Here is a 24,203-nt window from a genome sequence, read left to right on the forward strand (position 1 = left end):
TGGACCTTTTTGGACCATTGAGAAATAGTAGTGATGGTTTGATGCTGGCCTTTCTCTGTCCTGAAAATTCTATTATTTCAATTGGTCAGTATCAATTTAGTTTAAGGAAATCTTATAGGTAAATGCTAGGTGTGAATGGAATGGCATATGGCATGGGGTGCAGAGGTCAGCAGTCTGAAATAACATATTATTAACATCTACCAAACATTTGACCCTCGCTTAAATACAGAGCTTAGTCCGCACCAGAAACAAAACTTCAGTTGGCTATATGCTGCGGAGTGCAGCTGAATAAATTCGCTGTAGTACAACGTACATTACAGTCACCCGAGTGTATATAGTTATATGATCAGCTGCTCCTCAAACCAGCTAGACAGTTAGAATACCACACGTTGCAGTACAAAGTAGCACGGACAGAAAAGGCACTAATTACATTCTGCTCTACTCGTGATAAGAATCTATCAAGAAATCCTGACATTGGTATATGAATATAACGGTATAGGAACCCTGACTGACCTCATAAATACCTTGAATCTCGTAAGAGCGCTATATATCCGAGAAGGGGAAAAAGAAGAGGTGAAAAAAAGAGGAACAAAAAATGAAATATTCAACTTGCTTTTCTTTACCCAAACTACAGAGAATAGAAAAAAGGCAAGGAAATAAAGGTGGTGACGATGAAATAATGGATATAACATTACCATCCGAGATACAAAGTCCCTTTCTCGTGAAAACTGAAACCACACGCCACGCAGTATAAACAGGTAATAGTCAGTAAATAAAGACAAGAGAGCAGAGATGCAATAAACGTGTGAGAAATCCTTTCATGGGATGAATACTCATTGTAATGTGCCGAGTTCAGATGTCTCCTTTGTAACTCCAGTGGGACCCATGTTGAAGTAAAATTATCTTTTTTTTTTCTTTTGGTGTTTTCCTTCCATTCGTACTAGAAATAATCGAGAGCACAAGAGAAACATTATCGCATATTAGAAAGAAGCCGGATGAACTATCTATGTCCGTGGGAAAGAAGTTCAGCCAGGCGCACCACAGAAGCAAGCATCAGATGGAGACTGCAGAAGATACTGCACAGTAAAACATGCCCGGACTCCAGAATTTTTTAAAACCTTCCCATGACTAAAGCAAAATGGGGAACTAGAAGGGGATAAAAGGAAAGCAAAAGCAGAAGCCGAGACGCAATGTGCATATATCAACCCATTCCGCTGGAAGATCGTCATCGGCGATTCGACAAGCGTAGATGCAAAAGCTGACAGATAGTAATGCAAGTCATAATAAACCACGAGAAAAAAAAAACATAGATGGTGAATAAAGTAAAAGAAACAAACAAAATCACTTTTTCAGCTCGGCTCTCAAGTTAAACCCCGGGAAACAGTTGATCTTTCTGCAATTCCTGGGTTCGGAAGATTCACTCTGCCAGGCTGAATGTGAAAACCGGGGAGGACTCCGTGCACTTCCCGGCACTTGGAAATTTTTCGTCATCCATGTTAACCTCACCAGGAAAGATCCCACTGCTCGACAGAAAAGAACGTAAAAATGAATCAATCTGTTGGAACCGTTGCTGACGTTTCGTGCAATATCATCAAACGCTAGACTCTTAAATTCATTGTACATTTGTGCATTGAAATTTTGGACCAAGAAATGCGACCAGAATTGGTACTGAACATCCATGTCGCGGTCGCCGTGGCGAGTTTTACCGCTAAACTTCGTTCGTCAAGAACTCGTTGAAAAGAAATGGAGAATTTGTGGGGGAATTGGAGGATGTAAACCCAAGCTGAGAGTCTATTCCCTTCGCCCATAAGCCAGCAGATTGACTTCAGTGACACATTTGGGAGCCCAGCTGTTCCACGCTGGGTTTAACAAAGCTCATATCCTGACTAGGCAGGAATTAGTGATGACGAGAAGCTTGGACTTGGCCGGGACACTTACCTAGAAGTTTAACTGCAGCAACTCTGGGACAAGGGGTAAGGCTCATAACGGAAAGCAGCTAATTGGCAGACTGTTTGAATATTGTCAACGAATGCATTGGTCAAACCAGTGGTAAAATGTGAAAGGGGTTGAATTGTGGAAAACTAGAATGATCTAGTCTATGCACGACACAATCACAAAACTTTCAATTTGTCCATCCGGAAGGGATATAGATCAAGGGGAACCCTACAGTTGCAGTTTCGTTTTGGACTTCCACGCCCTTAGAAGGCGAAAACTCCGGGGCGGCGGAAGACAATGACGTCTTCGAGACTGGGCCTTCACTAGTTCCATTGACTATTTGTGCCGATCCGTTCACTGCGCCATTAACATGGTTCTGGGCTGCGGCACTCTCATCGGACTTGCTAGGACCCTCATGCTGAGCGGTGGGTTCACGCTGCTCGACAGGAAGGACCCACTGGTCCCATTTTTCTCTTGGACGGAGTCGATCAACACCATCCTCATTCTGCAGATACTCGACGTTTCTTAGTTGACGAGAGACATGGCGAAGCAGCTCAAAGTCTTCGGTCAGGGTCTTGATTCTCTTGAAACCAGCGATGAAAGTCAATGGCACGTAGCCCTGAGCGTCCATGTGTCTCCGGAGGAAGAGATCTTTGCAGAGATTATCAACGGAGAAGTAGTACTCAAGCTGCATCGATATCATTCCCATGAGGGAGAAAGGCTCCATATATTGCTGATAGGGGACAGCTGTCATGGGGCCAGGATGCACCGGCTGGTAACCATACATGGTATTGAGATCAGCAGGGTAAGGGTAGACACCGTACACGGAGCCAGAATTTGGCAATGACGGCGACCTCAAAGCCATCCTGTGGCCTCCAGAGTTATGCTGCTGCGACCGGCGCTCGCTGAAGCCGAAGGACTTCGGGTGCATGAAACCATTATGTGACACATGGTTGTTAGGATAGTGAGAGTTCTGAGGACCGCCAAAACCACCACGTCCACGGTGGGAGCCACGGCCTCTGTCACTACGGGGAAATTCCTTGTCCTTGCGATCATGAAAGCCGCCGAAGTCGGCAGACTTGGGGCCGTTCTCAAAGCGACGGTCGTTGGATGAGCCTGAGCGAGGGTTAGCCTGTGCATCCGCAGGCAAGTGCGGGTTTTTGGAGGTGTGGTCGCCACCCTTGTGTGCTGCGTCGTGATTCCTGGAGAATCCCTTGCCCTCACGGTGATGACGGGGGAAGTTGTCACCTCCGTTACCATGCTTACCAGCTGGCGGGGCGTTGGCATTCTCAGTACCCTTAGGTCCACGGCTTCGGTCCGCCGCTTGGTTCTTACGTGAGTCTGGCAGTCCAGTATCGGCGCTGTTGGAACGCCTGGACGGGGCAGGGAGCGAGTTCGCGCGAGCTGAGTTAGGCTCGTTCCTTCCCCTCTCAGCGGGCGAAGCCTGCTTGGTGGTTGAGCCTTGGGCTACTTGGCCAGCAGTAGCCTTATCAGCGGCAGCGGTAGAACCATGGGTTCCATTGCGAGCGCTGTCCCTTCCAGCACGAGGAGCTCTTCCGCCTCGACGGGCAGCAGAAGGGAGAGGGGTAGTGAAAACAGCAGAAGGCACGTAAGGAACTGGCATCCACTTCTCTTTGCCAGAGGGGCGGATGACAGGGCTCTTCTCAGTCTTCTTCTTCTCTTCACCCTGGGCACTGTGAGGTGTGGGCCACATAGTGGCGTCCGCTACGGGAGGAAGGGATGCAGCATCATCGCGTCCCTTGGATTTCCTATCCTTAGCACCTTCGGCATCCCCTCCCTTCTTCTTCGAGCCAGCCTTCGACTGCTCTTGCTGAGCGTCCCCAGAGACCGAAGAAGCCGCAGAAGTGGTCTTCGAAGTTCCAGTTTTGGCAGCAGGTCCAACGGGCTTCAAGGTTTTAGCCTTGGCTTCTTGGGCCTCCTTCCTCTGTTGCCATATATTTACTGCTGGAAGAGGAGCAGCCTTAAGCACTTTCGGAGGCTCGCTCTGTTCCTTCTCGGCAGATTTCTCCTTGGTATTCTCGGCTCCGTTGGTCTGCTTGTCTGTTCCCGAGGCTTGAGACTGCTTATCCCATGTGGATTCCGAAGTGCCATTTGGTGTATTTGAACCCTCATCATCCTTCGGTGATGTCGAGGCCGAAGAAGCGCCCACACTGGGAGAGGAAGTTCCCGAAACATCCTTGAAGTCCTCAACAACTGTGGATTCCAATTCCTTGTCAGAGTTGGCAGGAGCCTTCTCGGTTTCCGGTGACGCCTCCGTCTTCGAAGTCACGGCATTTTCGCCTTCAGAAGCAGCGCTGGCATTCTGCTCCTCTGGTTTCAAGGCCTGATTTGGCTCTGCTGCCTTTGCTGACGGTTGTGCAGGGGTAACGCCCTTAGCCGCTTGGGCATAAGAAAATGTAGCAGCCATTGTTTTGTAATCGAACGAGTTCTAATATATCTGGTTGAGAAAGTAAAGGAGGATGATGTTCTGCCAGAGAACGGGGCCTTTGTATGGCAACTCCGATCAAAAAAGCCTGGTCGCGCCGATTATGGGCGAAACAGTTCTCACGCTGATGGCTATTAGAAGAATCAACTTCCGCCCTCTTGCTACCCCACCAAACTGCAATGTCCCGTCACTGGAGTTCAATTCTACTGGGTACGCAATTCGTGGAGCTGTCGGTTTATCCGGTCAGGAAAAGAGGATACTTCTTCGTTGTCGTGAGGAACGAAGCGTAAAGACAGATACGTTGAACTTGGGTATACAAGCCACCTAAGAGACGAATCGCATCGGTATAGTCGCGCAAAGGATTTTAGAACAGGTTCGGTTCGTTTCAAGGTCGGCTTGAATGACGTCCGAGAGAAGAGTGAACCGAGGTGCGAAGGGTATAAACTTCGACTAGAAGACGGTATCTGTTGATGCAAGATTCGAATGATGAGCACGATACGTTTTTCGTGCGTGGGTTCACTGAATGCTGCAAACCAACTAAAAAGAAAAAAGAAAAAAAGAAACTCACTCGGTTTGTGCGGCTCGACAGTTCGGTCCGTCGGCAAATCCACAAGCTCAGCAGATGCGAATGGCACCAGCGGAGCAGTTGAACAGCAATGTAATATATGAAATTGAAGAACGACTTAAGTCGGAAGTTTGAGAGGACCTTGTCGGCGTAGCCCCTTGTGAAGCGTAGTGAGGCGCGACTTTGCACGTGGCGACGACGCTACGGAATAGTCGTTGGAAAGTCAACTCCGAGATTAACAAATTCCCTGTGAGGGGAAGAGGTGTAAGAACAAGTCAAAAGAAGAAAGGTTGAGAACTGCGAACGGGAAACTTCAAGGCAGGACTCGTGCGGAGAACGATAAAAAAAAAATTCAAGGGAGCAACCGGTCAATGTACCCTAGCCAACGAAAATTCCCGCGAATGCAGGACGTGGGAAGAAGATCGGAGAACGGAGATGAGCACTAGAAGTGTAAGCACAACCTCTGCACCACCAACGTTACGACGGTCGATGATGAGGATGAAGGAAGAATGGAGGGAAGACAACACCCAAGAGTGTGTTTTAAGAGGGGAGAGGAGGGGAGGGGAAGAGGGGTGTAAGAAAATGGGCAATAGAGAGAGAGGGAGAGGGAAAGGGAAGTACACAGAAAGAGGAGAGAGGAGAACTAACAATGTGTGAGAGAAAGAGGAAATTAAAAAAAAAAAAAAAAAATTAACAATAATAATTTGGAGGGGACGTGGAAGAAAATCCGAACAAGTTGGAAAGTAATAATTGTGGACAAAAAAAAAGTTTCTGAAAGTATTTTCCCGCGTCTTAAGATGGGGTTCGTCACTAACAAATGGTAAGCAAAGAAAGTACTCTGAGAGTGGACAGTAAGAAAAAAAAAAAAAAAAAAAAAAAAAAAAAAAAAAAAGAAAGAAAGAAAGAAAGAAAGAAAGAGGGTAAAAAAAAAATTGTAATGGTAATTGTTCACTCCCGTCCGCCCGTTTGTTCCTCTTACCTCAGGCACTGCTTTTTAGTGGACTTCAGGGCTTCTGGGGGAGAAATGAACCACTGGTTTCTTCTCTGCCTAGAAAGTGACAAAAGATCAAAGACAAAAGTAGAAGAAGAGAAGACTTGTTTGTGAAGGTCTAGTTCAATAGATCTTCTACGTCCTTTCTTTCACTTATATATCCCTCAACCCCTACCATAAGTAGTAGAATGCGCAAGTACGATACCTAGTCAACCTAGCATGAAGGTACATACTATCTACAATTACAACGTATTCCCATATACAACACAAATTTGACATTGGCTAAATGAGGTAGTAAGAACAGAACAAGGACTCTATAGCAAAGAAGCTGCGCCAATTCATATCCCTGACAGATGGATCTTCATCCTAATTATCTTTCCCTGCTTCGACGACTCTGGACCAAACACTACGCGAGCACATTGCCGACATGTCTATAGAGTCGCGCTTCCCCTCTAAGACTAGGTCACAATGTGCATAACATCCCAACTTTAAGTAGATTATCTGTATGTACTATCACTACGCCAATCCTAACCACTAAAGTGTATTATTGTTGAACCTGCAGGGTAACCGTTTCTATTTGGACAATACCCCCGAACTGCAGGTGATCTAAGAGAAAAAAAGGGAAGAAAAAAAAAGCAAAGAAAGGTGCTGTACCGACACTCCCCCACCAAGAGTTCGAGAAGCTCTATACCAACAGTGCAATTGAAGCAATGTGAGTGACACCGGCGTATCGCGCAACAATATTGGGGGGGCGTTCATGGAGGGGTAGTCCGTGACCAATGTGCAAATTACCATGGAGGGAGGACCCCTCTATTAACTGACCCATGTAACTATCCAGCATCCATCATTGGAGAGACGTTGGTGATACAACAGGACAATAAATAAATGGGAAGAAATTCCAACAACGCTTTTGGGTGATGTCATGCGCTAGAATTGAACGACAAAGGAAATAATAGGATTCTTGTGAAATTTAGTTTTATATTCTAGGATTACACACGATATATCTCATCTTGTTGATGGATTTGTTGCATACCAGTCATCTACTTTTTTTGACTGTTTTATTGTTGGACTTCCATTTGGGTTAATCCTTTCCTGTTCCTTCTCATTAAACCTTATTCCTTCATTCTTTGTGGTCAGCGACTAAGTATGCGAAAATCATAAACAGCAACAAGGATGTCGCTTCCTGAGGCATGCATATAAAGGCTGTACTGTAAGGATGTTACATACCAGTGGGGCACCTGTCAAAGCAAGTCCAACAATCTTACAAGCCCAGGACAACAAGATGAAAGAGCAGCCACAATTTTATACAAGTGATTCAATTAGATTGAAAGTCCTCTCGAATACACTTGACTAAATCAGTACCCTCCACTTTCCCTAAGGGCCTGCTAATTACGTACGACAAACCAGCGGAAGGGCAAGTTTTCGGTAAAATAACCCACGTTTCGGATCGGGTAACTTGAGTCAGTGACCAACTTTCCCAATCCCTCGAAACATGGTTTCAACCATAAATTTCTTCAATAATTACCCATAGTTATGTATGAATGATACGCATCGGTCACGCATCATCTCTCAATCATCTCATTAATCCGCTCCACATGAGATTTTGATGAAGACAGTCTTCTTCTTAATACCCAAGGGACCGAAAACGCAATCAAAGTGATACAGCAGCTCAAAAAGTACTGGTACTAATTTTATATGTATGTTAAATATATCCGGTATATTCGGAAGTACCCCACGTGATCTATATACGCATTCGCATACCCTTCCGGCGTGAGCCGTGGGGATGAAGGTTTCTGTTCCTCACATCCCAGTGCAGAGCCCGTGCACCAATGGTAGCCGCCGTAGATGCCGAGGCGGAAAGGACGAGGTTCCTTACCCTCGCTACCTTACCTATGCGGTTAGGCAGTTCGATGTAGGAGAACAGAAAAGGGCATGCTGAACGGTCGCTTAGCGCAAGGTTATTAGGGCTGAGGCTCGGGGATATTGCTCGGAATTCTTCGGATCCGCTGGCTCTGTAAGGACGGCGGCCGAAAGATCCGGCATATCACATGATCAACGATGGGAAGCCATTGGATTAGTCAAATAATCATGGTCTGGATTCTATTTCCGGAATGCTGATAGGTCATACTTATCATATAGGTGTCTCATTATTCCTACGGAAATAGTCCTACTGTACATAGTCATGTACCGGTCGTGCAGTCATTACATAAAATCTGATCATCAACGCGCTACCAATGTCTGACACCGATTAACACCTGCTCACTGGGGTTCAGTTCGATGGATGACTGTGAACTGGTGACTAGGCCCAGACGCGTAAGGACCTGCCAGACCAGTTTACGCTTCAGGTTCTCACGCACCGGTACCTTCTCAAGTGCATCCATCCCATTGAAGTACTTAATGTAGGCCGGCCAGAGCTTCTTCATGGATATTCGAAGCCCTGCATATTCCGGGTCGTTCTCATCAATATTAGCTCTCCCTCGGACGGAGAACCTGGGCTGTTCGGGAAATCGTGAAACGATCTCGTCTAGCCATCGAGTCTCCAGCGGTGAGGCGCGATGAGGGAACAGAATCAAGGATGCTGTTTTCAGAGACGTGTTACGGTCTAATAGGGAGTGCGAGAGATGTAGCTTGCCGTCAGGTTTATATCGGCCGGGCATGGGCGTTTCCTCCCCGCTACCTTGACTTGCGAGGGAGGACGATGATGACGAGCTGGCGTCATCGTCATTGTCTTCATCCTTGGATGTTTCGTCGCTGTGCTTGCTGGTGTCTGAGCGAAAGGATGATCCTTGTTTCTTAAGATACTTGTCCACTTCCTCACGTCGAAGAGCCATCTCAACAGCCATTTTAATCTCTGGAGAGACCTTCACCCTCGCAAATGTTCGGAGTTGTGTCACCCATCCTCCCCGTAGTAGCCATGCCAGGATCGCAAAATAAGCTTCTTTGTGGTCTTTACTCGGAATAAAGCTGCCGTAGGGTCTAGGGGTGCCGCTCAGGGCCGACAGCATCTTCGGCAAACTGGGAAGGGTTGGGAACGCCAATTGATATGCTGTAGTTGCTATTTCTAGTTTGCTAAGGTCGCAGTTCGGAGAGACAATGTACGTATCCCGCTGGTGAAGCGGGGGAATGGCGCGTGCCCGCCTCCAGTACACGAGATGACTCGCCAGCATCTGTATGGTGGAGAGCGGTATTCCTGAGGAAGCGGATATCTGGGCAAACGACTTCGTCGGCTTGGAGCATCGGATGTAGTGGGCAAGCGCGGGAGCTAAAGCACCTCCCGATGCCTCTACGTCCTTGAGGATTGTCGCTTCATCACTGAGTAGCAATAAAGCAAAGTGTTTAGCCAGAACATGATGCGGCGCAGTGTTTTCATCTGCTGTGGGATCATCAACAGGGGTAACGCTATCTGCTGTTGTAAGCCAAAGGCCTGGGTATGCTTTGTCGCTTGGCCCAGGAAGATAAGGTGTTGAGGTAAGAGGCGGGATTTGGAGAGAAATAGATACGTCTGGGCTCAGCGGAACGGAAGCAATCTTGGACGCTGAAATGCTGCTATAAATGGTGTAAATTGCCCTCGCTAGAGAGGACTGGTTTATGAGCTCCGTGTAGAGAGTGTTGACAGAGGTCCCTGCAATCATCAGCGCCGGAGGTTCGATACAGAGTCAAAGGAGGTATCAACGTACTAGTTTCTTTCGCTTTCTCTTTGATGTGCGAAATGTGCTGGGCTTCGCGCCAAACGTAGTCTGTTCGCGCCTGTTCCCACTTCAAAGCTTTAGCAAATTTCTTGGTGATATTATCGTAGATCTCCCGAATACGCATGGAATACTCCAACAGCGGAGGATCCAGCACAAACACCACATTGAACATGGTCATCGAATCCTTATCATCACCATCAAGCAGTTCACTTAGCGTCCTCGAACTCTTAACGCTTCCCATCGACGCCCGTTGAGATTCTGACGCAGTCATCGTATGGGGGCTCAAGGTCTCTGTCGAAGCAGCAATGGCCTCATCCCCATCGTCGCGCACATCCTCCGGGTTCTCATTATGACCCAGCTCGCCTCCTTCCCACTCCGCCCTAGTCTTTTTGGTCTTCTTCCTCCGCTGCTTCCTCCACGTTCCATCCTCCCGAACAAAGACCGGCCACCCAACAAACGCCAGATCATTAATACCCACCTCAAACCGCCGCTTGTGCCACGATCGAGATGGACTCAACAGCTTCTCCCAAACGTCAGCCGGCAGCCCAAGCAACGACTCCCACGGCGGACGGAGGCCCCCTCCCGAAACCCCCGCTCCATCCTCCTGCCTATCCGACCCAGCCGCAGGATCATCCTCGACGTCCGAATTCCCACCCCGTTTCCGCACCGCGCGACCAGACCCTATAGACCCAGGACGCTGTGAATCGCCGCCTGGCGAAGCAGCCACGGAGCCATGCTCATCGAGGCCGAAATTGCTCCACCGTCGCCCCGCCGACAGGGCACTCCCCGCAAGAAGCGTTGAGCTCGGATTCTGACTCTGGGCATGCGACTCCTCCTCGTCCTCGTCGGATGTCGACCCGGACTCCTCGCTGGAACTCGACTCGTTGCTCTTGGCGGATTTGGCGCGCGAGGGGCGTCGGCCTTTGGGCGCTGGGCGGAAACCGTTCTCGCTGAGGGGGTTGGGAGGGTAATGGAACACGAAGCGAGGACCGGCGCGGGAGCGTACGATTAAGATGATGGCGACCAGACATGGGTCTGGTGGTCGGGCGATTGACGACATTGGATAAAAATTGAGGGGCTTCCTCCCCGGCGGAGGGTTGAGAGTGGTCTGGATCGTGGTGTTTTGTTAGTAGTTTGTTATCTGGCGGGTGACATTGATGCGCTCATTGGGTGGCTGGACCCCAACAGGCTTCCCCGCATGGGTTCGCGTCAACTGATTTGATCTGCAGTGCTTAATGATACATTAAATCTTCCGGTTATTTCTCTTCTGGATGAATTTACAGGTTCATTTCGTTGAGTGGACAGTATTGTACAAACGTATTCGAATATATATACAACAACCCCGACAACGCCCGATATCATATCAAAAGTCTACAGCAGAGAAGCATCACGCATGTATCATACAACCTCACCAACGTTGGACCATCTCACGATTTCTCCTCCGTGTTCTTGTCTCCCTTATCAAAGATAAGCCCAAGGTTCTTGAAATCATCTGGCGCCATCAGATTCCTAAACCAGACGTCAATTAGCACCGATATATCCCACTACACGAATGCAGAACGCAGATGCACGTACTTATCCATCCGGCATTCTAGGTATCCTTTCGCTAGTTTCCGGCACTCCTCGTCGTTGAGACCGCGCTGCGACTTGATACATTTCAGGTAACCGGCGATGAGGTGCTTGCATTCGCCTTGATTCAATCGCGACATTAGCATGTTCCTGTTCTTATTTTTCATATCCCGAGAACTTGATCGTAATTAGGAGGATCGGAATCCAGACTGCAGATTGTGTGTAGGATCATTTGGAGCATACCTTCATGATCAAGGGGGAAACTACCACGCTCAGGACTACGTCGCAAGTTAGCTTCCATTTCTACAAATGATAATGCATAGCTGATATGCGCTGTCAAGAGTTTAGGTAACTCACGGTGTGGGCTTGGTGGGATTAACGCCGGTGCCTGGACTTCCAAAACCCATTGTAACTTGTTTCGTATTCTGACGGGGAAACCGTGAGGACAGTAAAAGATGTAACTGAAGAACGATTGCAGTGGCTGAGTGGAAATAATACGGCCACGGAATTAATTCATGGATTGGCAAAACGGCGCCGTCGGTCTCCGGCTACTATGGAAACAAACGGTGCAAACTCACTCAGCACTTGCACGACCATACCTCGTGAATGGAATGTATGCCATTTAAGGCACGTTGGGGATTATTGTGTTTCTAAACTAATATATTAAACCGGTAGACTTAAATTCGTCTTTTATGGTGCATGGGTTGGACTAACCAGGCGTTTTGGCCTAATAAACATACTGGATCAGTATTGTGATACGTAACGATATATTTCTGTTGAATATAACCTTGAAGTCATCATCGGGTTTCGCAGGCATATAATTATGCCCAGTGAAAGATGTTTTGTTGATTCAAGCGAAGCGTTGAACTCGTTTGTCATAAGGCCTAAAGTCATATATAAAAAGGCTCATGAAACCCCCGCCTTTAGATAGGCCATGAGAGCGGAGCAATCAAGTCTTTTGAGAATTGTCGTTCTTGTACAATATAGTACGTAGTTAAACTCCACAATCTTGGGATTTTAAGCCGTGACCCTCCAGAGGACCCGTAATTCAATGCTTCATTGATCCTAACTAGCGGTTATATCCATCATCAGAGCGGCGACCAGGTATGATGATATTTGTTGGCTATGATACAAGTGTTCTCGGAAGTACCACGCTGATCCAACAACTTCGAAGCGAGCTCGAAGAGAAAAGGGTGTGAAACACGTGCTGGTTCAACATGTTGATGGAACCAGGAGCTTTGCCCACGGTATGCATACATATCCACAAATAGCTTGCGAATTGGGGCAGACTTTTAGGTATTGTTACATGCATGCTCTCTCACGCCGTGGCTGGGGTACCAATTTGTCCCGTATTTTCCCTTAGACACGCTTTTCTCAACCATAGCATCGATGGCCGTGTTTCGAAATTTGACCCCTAATAAGTTGTCGCCCAGAGCATATGCCTTGCAAATATAGCGTAAATATCTTTGGTTCTTCGTCTGGGAGTTGGATAGTGCGTTGTGGAGATTCCTTCTAGGAACTAGCTATGACCGCGTCGAAGAATAGAGGAGCGGACCAACGCCTCATGAACACCGAAGGTTTCTTGCTTGAGTCCTACCACACCACTACCTTGACTGTTCTTCCCACAAATCTTTGTTGAGGATTAGCATGCGGCAAAGCCTTATAGCTGTATGTAGGACTTACTTTTGACCCTCATCCTTCGTGACTCGGGTACTCTTTGACATGATGTTGCAGTCTTGGGTTGCTTGATTGCACAGGACTGTTCCTTTGTATATCAGTTGTTTGGGAGAGTGAAAGGTTGTGATGGTTGGTTGTTGTGAATGAGAGCGAGTTGGGTCAAGCTTGTCAAGTTTGTGTTCCTTACTGAAAATTTTGTTGCGATACAAAAATGTACGGTGCTACAATATTCACATACTTGAGATACAGTAAGATGGATAACGTTTTAGAGAAAAATGATTGTATTGGCATCAAGATAGCTATTGCAAGAAGGTTGGCCCCTATGTTTAGCTGTTAGTCAAGCACAAAACACATAGCCATGTGATAATAAAACGGAAGACAGTGATATCAGTTCTCCAAGGTGAAAATTGTTTTTCTTCAATGATGTTCAGTAAGAACACAGCGAAAATTGTTGATCATCATAGGAAACTTGGGGCAAGAAGACCAAGGGGCGCTTACCCTCTCGAATGCTGCTGCTGGATAAACTACAGTAGAGTATATATTCTAAGTCACGAAACGAGTCAGCACATATCAAAAAGATGCCATGTGTGATTCAAAAGTGAGTTGTGTCAACAAAGTCAGGCTGAGAAGAATTAGTACACTATTCATACACACGGTGGTATTTCGATAAAACTCACCTCATTAAATCAGAATTTTTGTAAAATGTTCAATTCCATGCAGAGCACGGATCACTCAGTGTGAATATCGTGTTCATCATACAAGGTTGACTGGCTTGGATATACAAATAGGAATAACTGGAAGTGGGCAATACCTGAAGACTTATTAGTTTATTGCAAGTCTATCAGATGGTAACTAAAGAATAAGAGGTCGAAAGCTCAGGTGACGAGTTCTCAACAAGTAGTACATCATCCTACATCCGCGAAGTTTGTACGCCTCGCTTTTGATGGATGTAGGCGGATGTAATATTATGTCCGCCCGTTCGTTCATGGTTTCTTCATTGGAATCTAATGAGAGGATAGAAGAGATTTATGTACCTAATGACAGTCTGTTAGTCATCAATCAATGCAAGACAGGCTTGTTGATAGCAAAAGAATAGGATAAAGGAGTCAGACAAGGCTGAAACTTGATAGAAACACGAATTCCACATGGTGATTAAGTTTGAGGAATGCCTTAGCGTGTCATAGAGTCATCACTCGAGGGGAGAAAAAAGCAGAGAAAATAAAATGAGCGGTTTGTCCGTCGCATACCTTTTACAAAATTCAGCAGTGTGTTCGTAGACAATTAGAAGTCAACATTAAACTCCAATTGCACATAGGATTCGTATTGAACGAGTCGAGGCCATGACCCTTGCAAGTCAAAGAAGCGCCCGATCCTGTTGTCGTTGTTTCTTGGGATAGAAGCTTGGGAAAGTTCAAATGAAAAATTGTTGTGGGCGGAAGGAAATTTTATAGGAGGAGAGCTTGGACCAACGGCAAGCGAGGTTGACCAAATGCGTTGTTTGACGGGAAGACAAACATCCGTTCAGATTTTGTACCCTAAGAGTTGCTTAAATTTACAAAAGATTCCTTTCATTCAATATCTTGCATCATTGTTGATTGAAAAGATCAAACATGGACGGACGAGTACCCATATTGTAAGATAGTTAGGTAGGTCTGCGGGATAACCTGTACCAGATAAATTAGAAATATCCTTCTAGGCGACATCATAGATACTGCTCTCTTCCTTGTAACTTGCTGTTGCTGCAAAAAGGTTCCTGATAAGTGACCTCAGAAGCAAAAGAGTGGAGCTCATGAGTCTTGAAGGACGAAGATTAGAGATTTACAATGGAGTGGTTAATACTTATTGCATGACAGCTCCAGCTTGTTACTCTATTTGTATATCAACTGTGGAGCTCCATTTTTTGTTCACCGCGACGTCATAACCATCCACATTGGGTGCGTCAACCTGACGTCGACTCGTTAGACAATTTCATTCCTTGGCCTATATATAGAGGATAGTGGTCCTCGCCTCTAAGTAGACAGAAAAACATCCTCCTTAGCACTAAGACAATCAACTCATCGAAGAAACAGCTCAATCTCTTGATACAAAATGGGAACTCAATTCAAGCTCAACACCGGTGCTCAAATTCCTGCCATTGGCTTTGGCACCTGGCAGGATGCCGAGGCACAAGAGTCAGCCGTTCTCGAAGCTATTAAAGCGGGATATCGTCACATTGACACTGCTCGAGTGTGAGTCTATGGCGAATTGCTTCTCAAACGGCTCTAAGGTACTGATAATGGACAGATATGGAACTGAACCTGCTGTAGGAAAGGCTATCAAAAAGAGTGGTGTGCCCCGCAAGGAACTGTTCGTTACAACCAAACTCTGGAACAACAAGCACCACCCCGACGACGTGGCTCAAGCTCTTCAAGATTCCCTCGATGATCTAGGCTTGGATTATGTCGACCTTTACCTGATGCACTGGCCTGTTGCCTGGAAGCGCGGTACCGAGCTTTTCCCCAAAGAGAATGGAAAGCCAGCTGTGATAGATGTCGACTACGTTGACGTAAGTCCCTAATAGGTGGCCCTCCAGCTACAGGAAACATGGCTGACTTTACACGCAACAGACATACAAAGCAATGGAAAAGTTGTTGTCCACCGGAAAGGTCAAAGCAATTGGCGTGTCAAACTTCTCCAAGGCTGAGATGGAGCATCTGTTGAAGAATACTTCTGTCGTACCAGCGGTACATCAGTTAGAGGGTCACCCGTGGCTGCAGCAACGTTCGTTCGTCGACTGGCACAAAGACAGAGGCATTCATGTCACACACTACTCGCCATTCGGAAACCAGAACGAGCTCTATAGCCGGGAGGGCACTATCGGTAAGCTAATCGATGATCCAGTCCTGGTTGAGATTGGCAAGAAGTACAACAAGAGCTCGGCTCAGGTTGCCCTTGGTAAGTGCTGGAAACTGAAGTGCCTATGACTAGCGACAGGACTAACCATGGCTTCTAGCCTGGGGTGTTACGCAGGGCCACTCGGTGCTTCCCAAGTCCAAGACCCCTTCGAGAATTAGGGACAACTTGGCAGGTGACTTCAAGTTGAGCGAAGAAGATATGCAGAAGATCCATGGCATCGACAGAAAGCTTCGATTCAACGACAGCAGCTCTGACTTTGGTAGGGATTTCTTCTCCGACTTAGATGGAAAGAAATGAGTTTGTCAGCACTACATATTAAGCCTTAGGAGATGATTGTACGATTATATTCATGACTCTTATTATAACTTTTTGAATACTTCAAAACTTAAATGTTACATGTATTTACCAAAACCCTCAAGTTATATCACATCCTTAGCTCAGGATCTGGCATCCTTATTCTAGGAGTGATCAAAAAACCATAGGCTATTCTACCATCCGGTGACCCTTCGTATAAGCTTCTATACTCACATCTTGAGCAAGTGCTCCATGTATCCTAGTAGCTAAAAAACACGGGACATCATTAATATGAGAGGAAACTTGGAAGGCATATCAGAAGGTACCTGATATTATTCGGCCTACTCGCCTATAACAAATGCAAAAGCTTGCTCCAACATGCAAGAACACCCTATAAAAACCCACGACTCAACTGAAAATCATCCCTGAAAGCTCCAAATAACTGAACATGATAGATCGAATCTTGCTCCTTTTGATCAATAAAAGACCAGACTCTAAAATCAGTCCGATTCAGGCTGCCAACAGATCTCAACCTAACACTTCGAGCGTCGGAAAATGTATCGTGGAGGGCAACGGTGGCACTCTTCGCAGGTAAAACCCCAGTTATGCTTTCGCTGCAAGTGACGAGCGGCTTTTTGAACTTGTTTCTCTCGACGTTGATTACTGTCATCACCATGTCGATCACTGATCTGGTTTGTACGAGCAAAATCTTCTCGCTCATTGCAATACTAGTGCCTACACCTACAACGGCACATTTTCCACCTCCGACCACAATTATAACAAAACTCTGCGCCGCAACGGCACCTTCAGGAATTAGCATCAGCAACATAGGCGCAGATGAAGAGCAATCCTTACTGGATCCAGCTACAGCCATCTCTCAATTCCACAACCGCGCAACAGGCGTAACATCTCTGCCACCCCTTTCGTTTTGCTAAACGAAGTAACTTTCGGATTTCAGGGTCATCGGGGCAATCGAAAGGGTGATTTTGCCTCTTGCAGATACTGCAGGTTATAGCCTCGCAGCTTGAACAGACCGCAACGTTATTACAAATAGAGGTTGGGGGGATGAACTGCGAGCAAGTCGGAGAGCTGCAGTATGTTCTGTCTACAATCTTCTGATCCTTCTCTCTGTTTATGAACCTCACAACGAGATCAGCTGGGATATAGGAGCGCACGCGGTTCACGGTGACTCGCTCCCGACAGCAGCGAGGAGGGAATAGTGATTCATCCTTAATGGATGATTCAATGTGTTGTTTCAGACAATTTCGGCAGTAACGGTGTTTACATGCTAGCTGAGCTAGATCGCGAGATAGCTTGGGCTCGTAGCAGACCTCACACTTACCATATTGCTGGTCAGCTCCTGTACCCTTTGAGGGGAAGAAAAACCCCCAGATCTTCTTCAACATGGCTTCGGCGACTGGCTCATTCTCACCCGCGGGGTGTATTGTTTGCTTATGGTCCTGAGATACTGCCCGCTCCTGTTCTCCGTCAAACTAGATCATCGGTGACGCTGATGGATGTAATGCTCTGCGTCATTGCCCTATCCATTAAGCATGTCTTTTAATGGATGGACAAACTTAATTGTAGCTCAGGGCACAACCATCATATCAGAACCGGGGGCTCTTGGGCGGCAATGCAGGATATCTTTCATGTTTTTCATCTTTGACCTCCGGATATCAAGTACCTTGGGCCTTCTAGCTTCGGGGGGAGACTAAATGTTCCAGAGTCAACTGGACTGCTTTCTGAAGGAGTTACTCATGAGTGATATTCATTGTACTCTACTTGCTTTTGAAATGAGATAGTCTCCTGGAGCTTTACAGTTGACTACTGATCCACTGTTACTTTAACCAGTATCCATAGAGACTTACTTAGATATCTCATTAAGGGACATCATATAAGTTAGAAGTTTTGGCTCTACACCATAGAAAAGCCACGAATTTGCCCCTTCTATGGAATTCTTTCTTATTGGTCTCTAGCAGGCCGTGTTGGATCCAAGCTAGCCGAAATAATTATAGAAACTAATGGCCTAAAATAAGTGAACATGGTAGACCCTTCCTGTGAGAGTTCCCTGACAGTAACATAATCGGTTCCCCACAGCAGAGCTTTAATAGCGATGACCCTTGCACCTACGAGGTACATCAATACCCTTGCGGATGCTTCGGCCGAAAGCGAGAAGGTAGACGTGACTAGTCCGGGTGCAAGGATTTCCAAGGAACAAAAAGTGGCTCAGTATTTAGTGATCAACTTAGCTGCATATTTTCTATAGCATACAAAGCCATGAGTGAACTCAAAATGCATAGAAAAAGGTAAATAGGCGGGGGAAAAGAGGGGTCAGAGGTTAAGCCCGTGGAACCACCCTAGATACATGGAGCTTGCGTGCCTCAAAAGATGCTGGCATGGATGGGATTATATCCCTCATACCATCACACGACTTTCTGTTACAGCCACCTGATGAGAGTCCCATGATTAGTGCCTTCGCCCGGGTGGATGTAGACTCCCTTCCACCTATACTTCAAGGCTGGCGTTGCCTTGGCATGGCCCCAAAAGGTGTCTGATTTCTGATTTGCTACTGTTGACGGGTCGGCCCTCGCAGCTGCGGCACGGCACGGCACGCTGGTGGGAACTTTACCCCTGTAGTGATGTTCCTTCACTGCAGTTCACATTATGGCTTGCCAATTATAGGCACAGCAAGCTAGGATTTGTTTTGATTGGTGACGGAATTTGTTCATAGGCACACAGCAGGAATATCATCCCCCAATATCCTGTTATGGGTTAGCCTGGCTCTGTGATCCTGGTGTACTACTTACTTTAAATTGATTGGGAGTCAATCCACAGGAGCATCCTGATATATGAAATTATATTTTTCCCATCGTGTGATATGGGGGTTCACAGATTAAATCCTTACAAAGGGATGGACTATTCCCTAGAGGAAAGGATATAGTATCCATGGGCTGTGGCTTACCAAGTGAGTGACTGACATAATTGATATAACTTTGCAGAAAGAAACCCAACTTTCGAGGTTCGTCTTCTTATATACATTCTCACTAGTAGTATTGTATCAAATTTTTGCCACATATAGTGACACCTAGTCAGAGTAGCCGGTGAACAGAAAGCAAGTTATCTACCGTCGTATCTCGCCGCATCAAATTCCTTAAGGGACCCTTAACGCCATGTTTTCAGACGTTGTAACAGTTGGCAAAAGTCTCTAGCCTCTGCCTGCACATATAAAATCCACCTAAAGGTGAAAGGAGCAAGGTGAATTTTTGATCGAGCTATTCCCTACTTACAATCAATATTGTTTTATTTTTAAATCACCTGATCTAAGGGGTTATTGTTTCCCTTTAGCGGGCTATCAACTGATAAGAGCGGTCCTCCTTCAGGTTCATTCATATATGGGATACAAATGTTTGGTTATGGGCCAAAATAAAAGCCAGATATTGGTGTGACGCTAATATTTGATACTAAGGGAACTCATGAGGTTCAGGTTTGAAGTATAATAAATTCATTTCCATGAGATAAACTTACTACCTACGGAGATTATATGAGTCTGCGAAGGAAGTTATAGCACAGAGAAAGCAAGAGAATGAAAAGTAAATAAAAAAAATAAAAGAGCTTAAAGCAGCAATACATCTTTAGAAAGATGAAATATGTATTTTCACCAAAAATCAGGCCTTCGTTCGCAGAGAAGAAAACGATTCAAGACTGAAACCGGCGTCCAGCAAGGGAAACTCGTTGCCCACCATTTCAAGGACATCGGACATCAGCCTACAGCTATCGTATGTGTATGACTTGTCGATTTCGTAACACCCGGCCATCAAACTCATGAAACTGTAGCCGGAAAATGGTGCCTCGGGCTTTGGCGAAAGTATTTCTAGCTCATCCATCCCTTTAGCCAATGCTCCCAGTCTCATGATATCGCATCCAAAGCCACACTGCTGGGGCCCGTGGCGTAAGCGTTCAAGAAGTTCATGAAGGCTGTCGATGACCTTGCCAATGCTCATTTCCCTCGACTTTTGCAGCGTATCTGTTGAGAAAACAATGTCTCGGTTTTTATGTATGTTCTAGAACTGTAGGCCTGGTGGTCATGGATGTACATACCTATGAGATTTGTAGGAATTGGTAATCCATTTGGCGTGACCCGTTCTTTGCTTTCAAGCTGGAGATGCCTCGTTATGTCTTTGAAGGCGCGGTTCTGTCGAAAGACCCATGCAATACATAGCCACTTGATAGCGTTTCCCATAGATAGCTTTTGCTGTCTTTCCTCTATGCCTTCAGTCCATAGATCGGCAAACATAGCGACAGCCTCGTAACACTCGTAATAGTCAACAAGGATAGCCATCTCGGTCAGTCGACGCAAGGGTAGTTTTCGCGGTACTAACTGGCTCTGGCCGTGAAGGATAGCCATCAATAGTAGGAAAGGCAAAGGCTTCCAATCATGAGTCGTTATCTTCACGTAGCCTGTAGATTGAAGCTCGTTGCCTTCCTGGAACCCCTTTTGGAATGTGCGCTTGAAATGCGGGCTAGCGAGCATCAGGTGTTTCGAGGATGTACGAATATGCAAGCTGGGAGAGAGGGCGCTTTTGACCGCTTGCACTAAGTTGGTCGTTGGGGTACGATTTATCGCTACTTCTGAGCTCATGGAGGTGGGATATGATTGTTTTCTTTGCGAAGACTTGTTAGTATATCTGGTGACATAGACGTTTGGCATTGTCGTACCGGTCATAGATTCCCGAGAGGAATGATGCATTGATCTCGCCTAAACGATATGGCAGAGACTTTGGGACATCTTCAAAGACGAACGTTACGTCTCCCTCAGGATCAAACTCATAGTATCTGTCCGGCATCGCGAGGTCTGGTAGATGTTTGCTTGGCTGTCTTGGTGCGTGAACTTCGAACATCATAAAAAGAAACTATGTGAGAGTTTGGCCAAGCGCCGAAGTCGAAGCAGAAGAAGAGTAGAATTGTCTACCATAAAGGGGCAATAGGTTGCGGATGTGTTACTTTTGGAAGAAGATATTCCTGAACATTTGCGGGCAGAAATCCACACCTGCAGTAACACAAGTCCCCCAACTTAGCTTATCTATTATTCCCCAAGCATCTACCCTAAAAGTCATACGTCTCTGCATGCTTTTATATCACTACGAAGACTAAGAGGGACCAGGACACGCTCTACCGTATCGTTCATATCCTACCTCAAAAAGATATTCACCACAGGCGAGGCAGCGGCGAAAAGTGGGAGTGTCTGGCGTCACTTGAAGTTCCCAAGGAATCCTATCGTGTATCTTTTCAACAGGAAGGAGCATGTAGCAATCAACGGATCCTAGACAACTCCTTCATATGAGAGTGTCCTGCTTTAAAGTTGATCACCAAGCACCTCAGGCTCCTCCGCCTATTGACCCCCCGCAGAGAGGCAGCATATCGTCAAGAAAACGCAAATTGGCGAGGCATGCTGCTCCAGCAGCCACCTGAATCCTATTTCGGAATTATGGCAATCGAGTATAGGCCGTCTTTAATAACAAGGTAGTGTCATGGAAGTCAATGTCCGCTTAGCCGATCTTTAGAACGGGGTGACATGAGAGCTATTTGTTTGATAGCCTCTACCCTATGATTGACTCCGGGATACCCAATACTATCCATTAGTTATGGAAAACAACCGACATCCGAAAATACTCAAAAGAACTGAAAGCATCCCACGAGTCATGGAAGACCACTCTTGAGACTCAATATAACTTGAGCCTGTCACGGCTGTGTTATAGCTACACATCTAACCCAAATGCAGCAACCTGGATGACAGAAGGTTACCGTCTCAATACAGGAGCTCCATTTACTTCGTTTCATCTATTGACCTAGTATAGAAAGGTCCCACTAGGCATGTAACGCCAACTTACGCATTAAACTAGCTGGTGAGCAAAATGTCTGTAAATCTGTTTTGACAAAAGCTCGGGATGTCTGTTATCCGCCAAGAAAGGATATTCAGGAGGCATGAAAGCGAGAGAGACAGCCAGATTGTAGACTTTGTTGCAGAGTGATATGCAGGGTTACATGAGACTCATCGAGCAAGCCTAAGCGGGAGTGTTCTCGGATCGAGCCGATGCGTCCGTCGGCAGCCTGCATCTCGAGATAGTAAATTACGGGGAAAAAAAATCACAATCGCTGAAGATGAGGATATGTACAATGACCAATACTCCGGCAGTTATCCTCCGTACGATCCGGACCTGTTTATGGCTTGGTTATGCTTACCGTCTTTACGCTCTCTTGATTTGAGTAAACTGGAGACGCTGATACTCGCTCGCACTACGATTTCTGAAAAGGATGTTAGCTTTCTTCTTTCCCAAGCCCCAAAGCTGAAGAATCTACGTCTTGGAAATGGCTTATGGATATAGAAATGAGCCGATACTAAAAGGATAACCCGATGCTAGCGCAAGCTCTAGTATCTGTAGGCCAGATCATGGAGCAGCTTTCCATAGGGGTGGAGTACGACCCCTTCAAATTTGGGCGATCGCTACTGGTATGAGGCGGATGACCATATCCGCGATCCGTTCCATAGAATTCTGAACAAGTTTCCAAATCTTTAAGTGACTGAGATGCCTCTCTGCGCTGGTATGTCAAAGATGCAGTCGTTGGCCCTCTGTTGCCAAAGGCGCTCCGCAAACTGGTTCTACGAAACCATATGATGAGCCTATATGACTTTAATTGGGAGGAGAATGGGGCGATCGACCTGGTACATCGCTTCCTACCTGATGTACGCACCTATACCCCCGACCTGGAAGAGATCACCCTGCGGCTATGGATCCAGAACCATACCAAACATTACAAGGAACGTAGGGAAGAGTTGCATCGTGCATGTGAGGAGGTGGGCCTGACGTTGAAAGTGGTTTGAGGATAATATACAATCTGGTCTGTGGAGTGAAGAAGATCTCGAGCACCTCGAGGGAGAAATCGAAAAAGATGTCGAAAAAGATGTCGACTCAGTTCATTTCATAGATTGTGGATTGTCATCTCCATTCACTTCCACTTGAAGTTTGACCTAGAAGTCTCCCCGCAAACTGACAGGGGTAATGATAATATATACGTGAGAACTCGAAAGTAGTTTTGTGATGGATAGCAATGTCGAGGCTCTCGAGTAAGCCAGTGGCACTGGGTCATATACTTCTGGCAATGGATCCTTAAAGCATGCCCAATCCAGTCACCTCTCCATATATGCATCCCTGGGTTGTAATCAGTAGTAAGCTGGGAGTGGCTACACATCGCCGATAGAATTCAATCCATTCATCATGAGATATCGATTTTGCGCCCCCGCGGGCTTGACGGCTATTTTGCCTCGTCTACTTCTTTATCTGTATATTAATGGCTCAGCCTACCTCAGTTACCTCGCATATCTTCCGAACCAAGAAGCCGGGGATTATTCATTCTTGGATACCTTTGTCTGACCCAAGTCCATCATCCTAATCTACAAGAATTAGGACACAAGAACGAATGTGGTCACTTACGCGAAATCACTTGCTGTCCCACTAGAATGAAGGAAGTTCCCGGCTATAAGGGCCTATTTGAACTTGAAATATACAACGACTGCTGGGGGTATTGTATATCCTCGGCCGATCTTGGGTAAGGGCTAGGTCTGAGTAGACATCGCAGATGACGGGCAGCCTGACTACCTCGACACGCTGGATATTGTGAGGATAGCCCTTGTATGTCGACAACAACCAGGCATCGTTAGCCCTAAGAAGCCCGAGGATATCGTCACCATTCCAGAGCTTGACGGTGTAACTAGCCAAGTCAACTATGCTTGTTTTACGAGCAGCCATGGCACCAGTAGCTGAGGTTTTAGGGTTATGATCTGTTTCCTTGCTGGTTGAACATTATGAAATTTCGGCCCTCTCTTATCCGATGTGTATTCCAGGATCTATATGATAAAAATTACGGAACTGCCAAGAAGTTACACTTTAGTCTAGCTTGCTGCACTAAGTTGACAAATGACTGGCGCCTAAAATTGAGTTTATACATATATATGAATGTGGAGATCCGGTTTATTTATTCCCAACTTCATGGTTGCCTAGACTGTGCATGGTCATCTTGTAGTATAAATCTGGTGTATTAGAAGTACATGCAGGATCTCACTTTACATAGGGAGACTACCTGTCT

At 46.3% G+C, this 24,203-nt stretch overlaps 5 protein-coding genes across 5 annotated transcripts; 1 reads left to right on the forward strand and 4 right to left on the reverse strand.

The window, feature by feature from the left end:
• Positions 1-1,812: 1,812 nt before the first annotated feature.
• Positions 1,813-4,613, reverse strand: BDW43DRAFT_165403 (La domain family). The gene is made up of 3 exons (XM_032038659.1): positions 2,168-4,613; positions 1,939-2,008; positions 1,813-1,886 (listed from the first exon to the last, which is right to left on the reverse strand). The coding sequence occupies exons 1-2, from the start codon at positions 4,361-4,363 to the stop codon at positions 1,997-1,999; spliced, it is 2,208 nt and encodes a 735-aa protein (XP_031897369.1). The 5' UTR covers positions 4,364-4,613; the 3' UTR covers positions 1,813-1,886; positions 1,939-1,996.
• A 3,373-nt stretch (positions 4,614-7,986) lies between these two features.
• Positions 7,987-10,729, reverse strand: BDW43DRAFT_285655 (nitrogen permease regulator 3 family protein). Its single transcript, XM_032042960.1, has 2 exons — positions 9,615-10,729; positions 7,987-9,559 (listed from the first exon to the last, which is right to left on the reverse strand). Exons 1-2 carry the CDS (start codon positions 10,684-10,686, stop codon positions 8,166-8,168), a joined length of 2,466 nt encoding a protein of 821 aa, XP_031897370.1. The 5' UTR covers positions 10,687-10,729; the 3' UTR covers positions 7,987-8,165.
• Positions 10,730-10,891: 162 nt separating this feature from the next.
• On the reverse strand, positions 10,892-11,732 carry BDW43DRAFT_285658 (coiled-coil-helix-coiled-coil-helix domain-containing protein). The gene is made up of 4 exons (XM_032042961.1): positions 11,553-11,732; positions 11,439-11,473; positions 11,202-11,316; positions 10,892-11,135 (listed from the first exon to the last, which is right to left on the reverse strand). Exons 1-4 carry the CDS (start codon positions 11,600-11,602, stop codon positions 11,054-11,056), a joined length of 282 nt encoding a protein of 93 aa, XP_031897371.1. The 5' UTR covers positions 11,603-11,732; the 3' UTR covers positions 10,892-11,053.
• A 3,228-nt stretch (positions 11,733-14,960) lies between these two features.
• Positions 14,961-16,064, forward strand: BDW43DRAFT_314006 (aldo/keto reductase; the record flags this gene model as incomplete). Its single annotated transcript, XM_032047710.1, has 4 exons — positions 14,961-15,100; positions 15,156-15,417; positions 15,479-15,806; positions 15,865-16,064. 4 exons carry the CDS (start codon positions 14,961-14,963, stop codon positions 16,062-16,064), a joined length of 930 nt encoding a protein of 309 aa, XP_031897372.1.
• A 3,662-nt stretch (positions 16,065-19,726) lies between these two features.
• BDW43DRAFT_314007 (uncharacterized protein) lies at positions 19,727-20,905 on the reverse strand (the record flags this gene model as incomplete). Its single annotated transcript, XM_032047711.1, has 3 exons — positions 19,727-20,085; positions 20,160-20,722; positions 20,778-20,905. 3 exons carry the CDS (start codon positions 20,903-20,905, stop codon positions 19,727-19,729), a joined length of 1,050 nt encoding a protein of 349 aa, XP_031897373.1.
• Positions 20,906-24,203: the final 3,298 nt, after the last annotated feature.

This window comes from Aspergillus alliaceus (genome assembly GCF_009176365.1).
Source record: "Aspergillus alliaceus strain CBS 536.65 unplaced genomic scaffold BDW43scaffold_42, whole genome shotgun sequence".
Classification (NCBI taxonomy): domain Eukaryota; kingdom Fungi; phylum Ascomycota; class Eurotiomycetes; order Eurotiales; family Aspergillaceae; genus Aspergillus; species Aspergillus alliaceus.

Bases quoted from the DNA above. Each gene is read 5' to 3' on its own strand.
- BDW43DRAFT_165403 (XM_032038659.1), bottom strand. From the start codon at position 4,363: ATGGCTGCTACATTTTCTTATGCCCAAGCGGCTAAGGGCGTTACCCCT.
- BDW43DRAFT_285655 (XM_032042960.1), bottom strand. From the start codon at position 10,686: ATGTCGTCAATCGCCCGACCACCAGACCCATGTCTGGTCGCCATCATC. The intron at 9,560-9,614 runs GTACGTTGATAC...TGATGATTGCAG, and splicing joins AGAGAAAGCGAAAGAAACTA to GGACCTCTGTCAACACTCTC.
- BDW43DRAFT_285658 (XM_032042961.1), bottom strand. From the start codon at position 11,602: ATGGGTTTTGGAAGTCCAGGCACCGGCGTTAATCCCACCAAGCCCACA. The intron at 11,474-11,552 runs GTGAGTTACCTA...CTTGCGACGTAG, and splicing joins AATCCCACCAAGCCCACACC to TCCTGAGCGTGGTAGTTTCC. The intron at 11,136-11,201 runs GTACGTGCATCT...CGTCTGGTTTAG, and splicing joins CTAGAATGCCGGATGGATAA to GAATCTGATGGCGCCAGATG.